This window comes from Leptonychotes weddellii, chromosome 16, assembly GCF_054177405.1.
Source record: "Leptonychotes weddellii isolate Sample4059 chromosome 16, ASM5417740v2, whole genome shotgun sequence".
Lineage (NCBI taxonomy): Eukaryota > Metazoa > Chordata > Mammalia > Carnivora > Phocidae > Leptonychotes > Leptonychotes weddellii.
In genome coordinates this window covers 50,413,516-50,426,098 of record NC_138384.1, presented here as the reverse complement: position 1 = coordinate 50,426,098, position 12,583 = coordinate 50,413,516, and the positions used below count along the sequence as shown (strand labels likewise).

The 12,583-nt window shown below is 43.3% G+C and overlaps 1 protein-coding gene and 1 pseudogene across 3 annotated transcripts in view; one reads left to right on the top strand and one right to left on the bottom strand.

The window, feature by feature from the left end:
* Nucleotides 1-3,105: 3,105 nt before the first annotated feature.
* ZNF584 (zinc finger protein 584) overlaps nucleotides 3,106-12,583 on the bottom strand; it is a 13,121-nt gene continuing 3,643 nt past the window's right edge. For 2 of the 3 annotated variants that reach the window (XM_031018707.2, XM_031018706.2), the window contains 2 exons: nucleotides 5,281-5,403; nucleotides 3,106-4,671 (listed from right to left, as the gene is read on the bottom strand). In XM_031018707.2, the coding sequence (XP_030874567.1) occupies nucleotides 3,665-4,671; nucleotides 5,281-5,335 (1,062 nt within the window). In that variant the 5' untranslated portion in view covers nucleotides 5,336-5,403 and the 3' untranslated portion in view covers nucleotides 3,106-3,664. Of the gene's footprint in view, nucleotides 4,672-5,280; nucleotides 5,404-7,499; nucleotides 7,612-12,583 lie in introns of all 3 variants that reach the window. The other variant, XM_081807830.1, reaches the window with a different exon arrangement.
* Nucleotides 6,879-11,896, top strand: LOC102737542 (dnaJ homolog subfamily A member 1-like; annotated as a pseudogene).

Below are 12,583 nucleotides of genomic sequence, written 5' to 3'. Positions count from 1 at the left end.
AAAAAAAAACCTTCCAGGTGACTCTGGCCAAGTGAAATTAAGAGTGAAGAACTCAAGACCTGCAGACCTGTGTATCACTCGTAATGGAAATCCAAACAAATGTTTTATGAATTCCTGTATTCTCCCTGTGCTTTTCACCTCATGGCTGTCACCACACAGGAACCTCATCATCAAGAGGATAGAGCTCGGGGCACCTGGGTGGCCTCAGTCGTTAAGCATCTGCCTTTAGCTCAGGTCATGATCCCAGGGTCCTGGGATTGAGCCCCGCATCGGGCTCCCTGCTCCGCGGGAGGCCTGCTTCTCCCCCTCCCACACTCCGTGCTTGTGTTGCCTCTCTCACTGTGTCTCTCTCTGTCAAATAAATAAAAATCTTTAAAAAAAAAAAAAAAAGAGGATAGAGCTCATGGTCAGGAGAATGGTTTATGTGAGTAGCCAGAGTTTTAGAGAATCGCATAGCCATGGCATTCATTACTCCACTTCTGGTAGCCACCAAGGAAGTCTGTCCTTTTTAAGGGGTGGGGAGACAACATGGTGGAGTTAATATGAGTTTCCCAGATCTCTTGGCTATCTGTCTCGGGAAGAGACAGATATTCAGATTTTTATGTGGCTTTTGATTTTATGTTAGAAGCCATTTCAAAAAACATTTTGTACAGTACAAAAGCAGTTTACCAAAACCTGTGGGTGAGCCATATGTGTTCCCCTGGGCCCTTCCATGAGACCTGGGGGAAGAAAGACCAAGAGCTTTCTGACATGAGAGGCTTCGGTGTGCAGTGTCCATCCATACTGCATGGTGGGTGGGAAGGCAGTGTTACTGCCACCTCTTCTCAGGGTGACTTTTCCCAAAAGCCCAGCAGAGACAAGGAATGATAGCCACATTAGAGGTGGAACCCAAGATGGGCTTGCAGTAATCAAAGATTACAGCAGGGCTGCTCAAGTACTCTCTAGCACAATGAGATGTTTGGGGGAATCCCCCACCCTGCTCAGGCCTCCCTTCCTGGATGTAATGTCTTTTACCAACATGGAGGACTCATGTGGGATCAGAGATAAAGGCCAACTGAGCCACTGAGGATGAAGCCTTCTAAGCAAATGGGGTAGGATAGACACTGGTCATCACAGCTCAATTCTTTGTACAGTGTGGGTGGCTGATTAGATCTCATTAAATGGCCCCGAGCTTATGGTTGAAGAATCTTCTGTGCTTTCCTTGAATAGGCCTGGTCTTCCACTGGGGCTCAGTACACAGCAACAAGTCTGTTGGGGAAGGAAGATGTTTGCCAGCAATGCTAGAACACTCCAGGCAAAGGTCTCATTACTCTGACCTTTGAGCTGTTCTGGATACCAGCCTTTGTGGGGCTCGTAGTTCCAACACTTTCAGCTCACTCAATCCAGCAGGCTGGTGCCTACAGGTTTTTGATGCAGTCTTTATACTGACACTGCCCATTCTGCCCTCACTAATGATAGTTCTCTGAGCTCCATCCAACAGTAGTTCCCTGCACTTGGACCTTGGCCTGTGACCTCCCCCATGAGGGACACTCTCCACTGTCTTCTCAACCTTTCCCCACTTTGCCACTCCTCCAATTCTGCTGCATTTTTCTCTCCAAGTTGGTGTCAGTTTCTCTCTTCTCTTTGATGCCTGAACCTTTGGCCTGATGCCAGGCCTCTGCTACACACACACACACACACACACACACACACACACACACACGGCCAATAAGCACATGAAAAGTTGCTCAACATCACTAGTCATTAAAGAAATGCAAGTCAAAACTACAGTGAGATAGCACTTCACACCCACTAGGGTACCTATGGGAAAACAGACAATAATAAGTGTTGATAAGGAAGTAGAAAAATTGGAATACTCATACACTGCTGTGGAAATATAAAATGGTGCTGCCAATCTGGAAAACAGTTTGGCAATTCCATTTCTATTTATCTACCCAAAAGAAATGAAAACATACTTATGCAAAAACTTGTACTTGAATATTCATAGCAACGTTTTTCATAATACCCAAAAAGTGGAAACAAGACAAATGCCCAGGGGCGACTGGGTGGCTCAGTCGTTAAGTGTCTGCCTTCAGCTCAGGTCATGATCCCAGGGTCCTGGGATCGAGCCCCGCATCAGGCTCTCTGCTCCACAGGAAGCCTGCTTCTCCCTCTCACCCACTCCCCCTGCTTGTGTTCCCTCTCTCGCTGTGTCAAATAAATAAATAAAATCTAAAAAAAAAAAAAAAAGACAAATGCCCAATCAATTGATGAATGAATAAACAAACTGTGGTATATCTACACAACAGAATATTATTTGGCCATAAAAAGGAATGAAGTCCTGATATGTGCTACAACACAGATGAACCTCAAAAATATATTATGCTAAGTGAAAGCCATTCACAGAAAAACATATACTGTGTGATTCCATTTATATGAAATGTCTAAATAAGCAAATATACATAGTCAGACACTTAGCTGACTGAGCCACCGAGACACACAAGTTCCCTGACTTTTTAAGCCTGCCCGGGGTTTCTACCCTGTGTGGTCATCACCTCTCCCATCACTGGGGGGGAGGGTGGGGGATCGGGGAGAAGAACCAGTTACAGAAGGCAGCAGTGGTTTCCAACCCCAACACATGGCTGAGCACTGTGGTTCAAAGCCCCTCAAGTCTAGGGTCACAGTTCTCTCTCTAAACATGCCTCCAAGTTCTCTTCTTGACAGGAAGCATAATTTTTGGACCAGGGACACATCTACAAACAACACACAAGTTTTGCTGAACTGATATCTTATTGAACTTTTGGGAAATTAGTTTCCAAAATTTTTAAAATCAAAAGACCCCGAAAAACAGAGGATATGGATACATATGTTCATTCAACCACTGCTCTCCCTTGGCAGCAAAAACAATGAAGGCCACGGTGTGCACAGATGCTAGGGGCACGGGCCACATCCCAGGACTGCAGGGTCTTCACTTCAGGACCAGGGTAACGGCCATGAGATGGACATCCTGCTATCCCCGGGAAGGCAACAAAAGTCAGGGACCCCTCCCCACAGAAGCCAGTCCCTCTCTTCCGGGCCCAGTTTTGTTCTCAATCCCTCCACACACAGTGATCAGAACCCCCAATATTAAAAGTGGCTTAAACAATAAAGCTTTTATTACCGTACATTCCAGGGAAGTGTGTGCCAGTCAGTTCCAGGGGTGGATAAATCCATGACAGTGTCAACCGTGTCCATGGAAATGATTAACCTTCTCTGGAAGCCCCCATTAGACACAGCTCAGCTACTCTTGACCAGAACCTGGTCACAGACATACCTAAACCAGTTGGAGGCGGGGAATGAGGCCCATTCTGGGTTCCACCACTCGTGATTCTTTCCTATACAGCGTGGGGACTAAGGAGGTCTGCTGTTCCAGAGCACATCTTGAGCACCTGCCAGGTGGTGGAAGTGGGATGGCTTCTATCACAGAAACCAGCAGTGACTTAACACTGCCAACAATCTCAGCAGGTTGGAGTGCAACCTAGCTCCTGAAAGCTTCCTACACACCTGCCACCCCAGGGCACATGTTGGGGTATGCTAGGTTTAGCTTTCAAATGGCTACTCTCCTCAGTCTCCTTTCTGGAGTGAGGCCTTTCATGTTGAACAAGGTGCCCAGCCCTGGCTACAGGCTCTCCAACATGCTGTCTTCTTACGGCCTTTCTCCAGTGTGGACTTTCTTGTGCTGAAGGAGGGTAGAACTGTGTTTGAAGGCTTTCCCACATTCTGTACACTCATAGGATCTCTCTTCAGTGTGGAACTGCTGGTGCCGATTGCGGTAGGACCTGGTGGTGAAGGTCTTCCCACACAGGCTGCACTCATAGGGCCGTTCTCCAGTGTGAACTTTCCAGTGCTGATACAGGCCAGAGCGGGTCACATAAGTTTTCCCACATTGCTTGCACTCATAAGGCCTTTCTCCAGTGTGAACTCTCTGGTGAAGAATGAAGCTATGGTTGTATTTAAAGAACTTCCCACATTCCCTGCACTCATAGGGCCTTTCTCCAATGTGAACTTTCCGGTGCCGAATGAGAGTAGACAGAACGCTGAAGGCTTTCCCACATTCACTGCACTCATAAGGCCTTTCTCCAGTGTGAATTCTCTGGTGCAGAACAAGTGCATCTTTACGGTTGAAGGTTTTGCCACACTCATCACACTTGAAAGGTTTTATGCCCGTGTGAACCTTCTGGTGCTTCCTCAGTTTAGATGGGTAACTGAAGACCTTTCCACACTCATTACACACATGGGATGTTTCTCCAGTGTGAATTTTTTGGTAATTAACATGGGTGGATTTCTCCTTGGGGGCATTTCCAACTTTCAGGCATCTAAAGGGTCTCTCTTTGGGGTGAGTTATCAGATGGTCGAGGAGTGCAAAAGCCTTCAGGAAGGCTTTCCCACAGTCACTGCACTTGAAGGCCTTCTGTGTGGTGTGGAGGCCCTGCTGCTGCTGGCAACTGGAGCTGGGTTGGAAGGCCTCCCCAGGCTTGGTGCTCTTGTGTAGCTTCTCCTTGCTGTGGGTGGCCTGGTGCTGGAGAAGGCCTAAGGTGGTAGGGACGTCCTTTCCAGACTCCCCACACAGAAGGGGCTTCTCTGATAGGTAGACTTTGTAGTTCTTGATCTGCTCTGGAGAGGCTTCCTCATCCTCCAGTCTACATGGACAACCTGAAACAGAGAAAAGCCAGTTACTGAGAGCTGGATTAGAGGGAGGAGACACCTTCATCACAAACACATGTCAGACATACAAACAGGAGTCCACAGAATTGCCAGGAGGTTGCTAGGAAAAGTCTGGGTGAGAAAGGGCTGGCCCAGCAGAACAGGGCTCTGCCAGATCACAGAATAGCAAGGACCTCAGTGGGGACGAGGACACAAGATGGGAGCAATGCAGGGAGAAGAGGTGGGATCTCCAAGTCACTCCTTGCAATGGTTTCAAGCAGGGCCTCAGCTGCTGGTGACAGGGAGCACTGTGAAGAGGATGTGTTTGCTCCAATGAAAAGGCAACTGTAACAGAGTAGCTGGTGTTCAGGTATTATTTAAGGGTATGTACACATCTCAAGTCACCAGTGGACAGCTCTACACTGGCAGAGGCCAGGGACACATAGGTCCTGAGAGTCATGGTAGAGATGGCAAGATCACACAGTGTGTTCAAAAGGGAGAGGAAAGGTGGGAATAGTGTGTGGTCACTGGCCTCAGCACCAAAATGCCAGTGCACACAGACACCCAGCATGCTGTGAGCTCATCACTGAAACCAAGTCATCGCCTAGCCCTACTCACCAGGACCAAGACCCTTCCTGACCTCTGCTCTGCTGCCCAATGTCAAGTCCACCATGTTGGGCACCCAGAGCTCTTCTTCACTCTCCAGTTGGGCAACCACATGGGACCTTGAGGGTGCAAATCCTAGGAGAGAGAAAGGTAATAAGAGGCCAGCCCAAGCCAAGGCTTGCCCACCTCCCCCCCACCAGGAAGCTCATGTCATCATGCCAACCATGAAGGAAACGGAGTATTAGAAAATAAACCTCCTCTGCACATTTAAAAATTTGTTAAGCAGGTAGACCCCATGTTGTGTTTTACCACAATTTATTTTGAAAGAAACTTACATGAAGGTAAACTGACATAAATGAAATAAAAAGATAGACAAACAATAGTTGGAGATTTCAACTTCTAACTTTCAATAATGGACAGAACCACTAGGCAGAAAACAAACAAGCACACAGCACTTGACTAACACTAGAAATCAACTAGACTTAACAGACATCTATATAGCCTGCCACATAACAACAGCAGAATATGTATTCTCACGTTCTCACGTGCACATGGAACATTCCCCAGAACAGACCATTTGCTAGGACATAAAAAAGGTCTCAATATATTTCAGAGGACTGAAATCACACAAAGTCTATTCTCTGACCACAAAGGAATTAAAATAGAAATCAACAACAGAAAGAAATTTGGGAAACTCACAAATTTATGGAATTTAAATAAAACACTTCTAAATAACCACGAAGAAAACTACAAAGCACTTTGAGATGAATGAAAATGAAAACACAACATACCAGAAGTAATGGGACATAGCAGTTCTTGGAGGGAAAATCAGAGCTAAAAGAACTCCATGCTGTTTTACTCATAACACTTTTTTTTTTTTTTTAAGATTTTGTTTATTTATTTGAGAGAGAGAGCAGAAGCAGGGGGAGAGGGAGAGGGAGAAGCAGACTCCATGCTGAGCAGGGAGTCTGACATGGAGCTCAATCCCAGGACCCTGGGATCATGACCTCAGCCAAAGGCAGACGCTTAACCGACTGAGCCACCCAGGTGCCCCTACTCATAACACCAAATGTGGGTAAGGTGCAGGGCAGATGTTCCACACCACTTCTCCAACTCTCAGACACCAACATGCTGTCCAAGGATTCAATTAAATTCTGATACTAACTACCTGGAATCAGCATCAGATCCCACAGGTTAAGGGCTCAGTTTCATAAGACTGCCCCTACTTCAGACAACAGTTGGATGTCCCAGACTCCCATTCTTCTGACCAACTGGCTATATATCAGGGATTCCCACAATTATTGATCCCTTCTCAAGCTCACAGAACTGAGGAAAAGAGTTTACTTAGTATTACCAGATTATTATAAAGTATACAACTCAGGAACAGCCCAATGGAAGAGATGTAAAGGGCAAAGTATACCAGGGGTGGAGATGGGAGTGGGGGGTGAGGAAGCAGAGGGTAAGACGGCATCCATGCCCTCCAGTGGCACCACTTTCTCAGCAACCTAGAAGCTCTCTGAACCCTGTTATTTAGGAGTTTCTATGGAGATTTCATTATGATGTATAATTAGTTAAATCATTGGCCACTGGTGATTGGTTCAGTCTCCAGCCCCTCTACTCTCCCCAGAGGCTGGCGAGACTGGGGGACTGGAAGGATGGGGGTGGGGTAGCTCAAAATCCAACCTTCCTATCATGCCCTGGTGTTTTTGGTGGCCACTTCCTATCCTGAAGCTATCTAGGAGCTCCCACCCACCAGTCATTCTATTAGCACACAAAAGATACTCTTACCACTTCAGAGACTCCAAGTGTTTTAGGAGCTGTGCTAGGAACTGGGGATAAAGACAAAATATTTATTTCTTATTATGTCACAGCACCCATATTTAAAAAGATCTCAAACCAATAGCCTAACTTTAGGCCTCAAGAAATAGGAAAAAGAAAAGCGATTAAACTCAAAGCTAGCAGAATGAAGGAAATGATAACGAGCAGAGATAAATGAAATAGAGATTAGAAAAGGAGAATCAATAAAACCAAAATTAGGATCTTTGAAAAGATCAACAAAATTGAAAAACTGCTACCTAGACTGACAAGAAAAAAATAGAAGAATCAATTTATTAAAAACAGGAATGAAAAAGGGGACATCACTAACTAAGAGAAAGGATTGTAAGGAAATACTATGAACAACTGTACATATGCCCACAAATTAGGTAACTTAGATAAAATGGACAAATTACTGGGAACTTTCCAGAATGCTCAGTGAGATGCAGAGGAGCGGCGGCTGCCTGAGCTGTGCCCAGCAACGTGCTCCTTCCCGCTTCCCCACACCGGCCTCGGCCCTCTCACCAGCTGTAGAAAATGGTGAAAGAAACCACTTACTACGATGTTTTGGGGGTCAAACCCAATGCCACCCAAGAGGAATTGAAAAAGGCCTACAGGAAACTGGCCTTGAAGTACCACCCTGATAAGAATCCAAATGAAGGAGAGAAGTTTAAGATTTCTCAAGCTTACGAAGTACTCTCTGATGCAAAGAAAAGGGAATTATATGACAAAGGAGGAGAACAGGCAATTAAAGAAGGTGGAGCTGGTGGTGGTTTTGGCTCCCCCATGGGCATCTTTGATATGTTTTTTGGAGGAGGAGGAAGGATGCAGAGATAACGGAGAGGTAAAAATATTGTGTATCAGCTCTCAGTAACCTTAGAAGATTTATATAATGGTGCAACAAGAAAACTAGCTTTGCAAAAGAATGTGATTTGCGATAAATGTGAAGGCCGAGGTGGTAAGAAAGGAGCAGTCGAATGTTGTCCCAGTTGCCAAGGTACTGGAATGCAAATAAGAATTCATCAGATAGGACCTGGAATGGTTCAGCAAATTCAATCTGTGTGCATGGATTGCCAGGTCCATGGGGAATGGATCAGTCCCAAAGATAGATGTAAAAGCTGCAATGCAAGGAAGACAGTTCAAGAGAAGAAGATTCTAGAAGTTCATATTGACAACGGCATGAAGGATGGCCAGAAGATAACATTCCATGGAGAAGGAGACCAAGAACCAGGACTGGAACCAGGAGATATTATCATTATTTTAGATCAGAAGGACCACGCTGTTTTTACTTGGCAAGGAGAAGACCTCTTCATGTGTATAGACATACAGCTGGTTGAAGCACTGTGTGGCTTTCAAAAGCCAATATCTACTCTTTTTTTTTTTTTTTAAGATTTTTATTTATTTATTTGACAGAGAGAGACCCAGCGAGAGAGGGAACACAAGCAGGAGAAGTGGGAGAGGGAGAAGCAGGCTTCCCGCTGAGCAGGGAGCCCGATGTGGGGCTCGATCCCAGGACTCTGGGATTATGACATGAGCCGAAGGCAGACGCTTAACGACTGAGCCACCCAGGCGCCCCGCCAATATCTACTCTTGACAACCAAACTCGTCATCACCTCTCTCCCAGGTCAAATTGTCAAGCATGGAGACATCAAGTGTGTGCTAAATGAAGGCATGCCAATTTATCGTAGACCATATGAGAAGGGTTGCCTAATCATCGAATTTAAGGTAAACTTTCCTGAGATTGGCTTTCTCTCTCCTGATAAACTCTCTTTGCTGGAAAAACTCCTACCTGCGAGGAAGAAAGTAGAAGAGATTGATGAAATGGACCAGGTAGAACTGGTGGACTTCAATCCAAATCAGGAAAGACGGCACCATTACAATGGGGAAGCCTGTGAGGAGATGAACATCATCCTGGGGTGGTGTTCAGTGTCAGACCTCTTAACGAGGCCAGTGAATAACACTGCTGGCATTTTATATGCAGTAGTGAATGAGTGAAGGACTATAATCATAGCTCACTACTTGCTATTGTTTTTAATATTCAACTATAGTAGTGTTTTAAAAGTTAAATGAAGAATAAACTCAAATATAAAAGCTCAAAAAAAAAAAAAAAGGACAAATTACTAAAAAAGACACAAACTACCAAAATTGACTCTCAAGAAGAAATAGAAAGTCTAATTGTACCTAAAAACAAACAAAACAAAAAAAACTTCCCCCCACAGGAGTGGAAAAAAAAAAAAAGATTAGGCCCAGAAGGGTTTCACTGATGAATATTAACACTGAAATAAGAATTAGCACAAATACTTCACACGCTCTTCCAGAAAATAGAAGAAAAGGGAACATTTCCCAACTCATCCATTGAGGCCACAATTACCCTCATGCTCAATCCAAATAAAGACATTATGAGAAAACTATACATTGATAGCTCTTATGAATATAGATGCAAAACTCAACAAAATACTAGTAAACCAAATCCAGAAATACATAAAAGGGTTATAAACTATGACAGAGTGGAATTTGTCTTAGTAATGCAAGGTTGAACATATGAAAACCAATTAAGGTAATATACGGTGTTAACAGAATAGAGGATAAAAATCACATGACCATTTCAACAGATACGGGAAAGCACTAGACAAAATCTAATGATCTTTCATGATTAATGCACTCAACAAACTAAGAAAAGAAGGGAACTTCCTCACCTGTAAAGGGCAACTGCAAAAAACCTACAGCTAACATCATACTTACTAGTGAAAGACTAAATGCTTTTCTCGTAAGACTGGGAAGAAGACAAGGATGTCTACTCTCACCAATTCTATTCAGTAAGTACTGAAGGTTCTAACCAGGTCAGTTAAGCAAAAGAAGAGGTAAAAATATATGTATTTGCAGATGACATGATGTCATGTATATGGAAAGCTATCAAGGAGTCCACAAAAAACAAAACAAAACTATTAGAGCTATCCATCCCAAAGCTACAGAATACACATTCTTCTCTAGTGCACATGGAACATTCTACAGAATAGATCACATCCTGGGTCACAAATCAGGTCTCAACCGGTAAAAAGATTGGAATCATTCCCTGTATATTTTCAGACCACAATGCTTTGAAACTCAAACTCAATCACAAGAGGAAAGTTGTAAAGAACTCAAATACATGGAGGCTAAAGAGCATCCTACTAAAGCATGAATGAGTCAACCAGGAAATTAAAGAAGAATTTTAAAAATTCATGGAAACAAATGAAAATGAAAACACAACTGTTCAAAATCTTTGAGATGCAGCAAAGGTGGTCCTAAGAGGGACGTATATAGCAATACAAGCCTTTCTCAAGAAATAAGAAAGATCTCAAATACACAACATAACCCTACACCTAAAGGAGCTGGAGAAAGAAAAGCAGATAAAGCCTAAACCCAGCAGGAGAAGAGAAATAATAAAGATCAGAGCAGAAATCAATGAAACAGAAACCAAAAGAACAGTAGAACAGATCAACAAAACTAGGAGCTGGTTCTTTGAAAGAATTAATAAGATTGATAAACCCCTGGCCAGACTTATCAAAAAGAAAAGAGAAAGGACCCAAATAAATAAAATCATGAATGAAAGAGGAGAGATCACAACCAACACCAAAGAAATACAAACAATTATAAGAACATATTATGAGCAACTATATGCCAACAAATAGACAATCTGGAAGAAATGGATGCATTCCTAGAGACATATAAACTACCAAAACTGAACCAGGAAGAAACAGAAAACCTCAACAGACCCATAACCAGCAAGGAAATTGAAGCAGTCATCAAAAATCTCCCAAAAGGGGCGCCTGGGTGGCTCAGATGGTTAGGCATCTGCCTTCAGCTCAGGTCCTGGGATCGAGCCCCACATCGGGCTCCTGACTCGGCGGGGAGCCTGCTTCTCCCTCTCCCTCTGCTTCTCCTCTTGCTCGTGCTCTCTCTCTGTGTGTGTCTCTGTGTCTCAAATGAATAAATAAAATCTTAAAAAAAAAAAAAAATCTCCCAACAAACAAGAGCCCAGGGCCAGATGGCTTCCCAGGGGAATTCTACCAAACATTTAAAGAAGATTTAATACCCATTCTTCTGAAACTGTTCCAAAAAATAGAAATGGAAGGAAATCTTCCACACTCATTTTATGAGGCCAGCATTACCTTGATCCCAAAACCAGACAAAGACCCCACCAAAAGGAGAGTTACAGACCAATATCCCTGATGAACATGGATGCAAAAATTCTCACCAAAATACTAGCCAATGGGATCCAACAGTACATTAAAAGGATTATTCACCACGATCAAGTGGGATTTATTCCTGAGTGCAAAGCTGGTTCAACATTAGCAAATCAGTCAATGATATACACATTAATAAAAGAAAGCACAAGAACCATAGGATACTCTCAATAGATGCAGAAAAAGCATTTGACAAAATACAGCATACTTTCTTGATTAAAACTCTTCACAGTGTAGCAATAAAGGGTACATACCTCAATATCATAAAAGCCATCTATGAAAAACCCACAGCGAAGATCATTCTCAATGGGGAAAAACTGAGAGCTTTCCCACTAAGGTCAGGAACATGGCAGGGATGTCCACTATCACCACTGCTATTCAACATAGTATTAGAAGGCCTAGCCTCAGCAATTAGACAACAAAAAGAAATAAAAGGCATCCGAATCGACAAAGAAGTCGAACTCTCATTCTTTGCAGATGATATGATACTTTATGTGGAAAACCAAAAAGACTCCACCCCAAAACTGCTAGAACTCATACAGGAATTCAATAAAGTGGCAGGATATAAAATCAATGCACAGAAATCAGTGGCATTTCTATACACCACCACCGAGACAGAAGAAAGAAATTAAGGAGTCGATCCCATTTACCACTGCACCCAAAACTGTAAGATACCTAGGAATAAGTCTAACCACAGAGGCAAAGAATCTGTACTCAGAAAACTATGGAATACTCATGAAAGAAATTGAGGAAGACACAAAGAAATGGAAAAACATTCCATGCTCATAGATTTGAAGAATACTGTGAAAATGAAAATGTCTACGCTACCTACAGCAATCTACCATTCAGTGCAATCCCTATCAAAATACCATCAACTTTTTTCAGAGAAATGGAACAAATAATCCTAAAATTTGTATGGAACCAGAAAAGACCCCAAATAGCCAGAGGAATGTTGAAAAAGAAAACCAAAGCTGGCGGCATCACAGTTCCAGACTTCCAGCTCTATTACAAAGCTGTCATCATCAAGACAGTATGGTACTGGCACAAAAACAGACACATAGATCAACGGAACAGAATAGAGAACCCAGAAATGGACCCTCAACTCTAGGGTCAACTAATCTTCGACAAAGCAGTAAAGAATGTCCAATGGAAAAAAGACAGTCTCTTCAACAAATGGTGTTGGGAAAATTGGATAACCACATGCAGAAGAATGAAACTGGACCATTTCCTTACACCACACACAAAAATAGTCTCAAAATGGATGAAAGACCTAA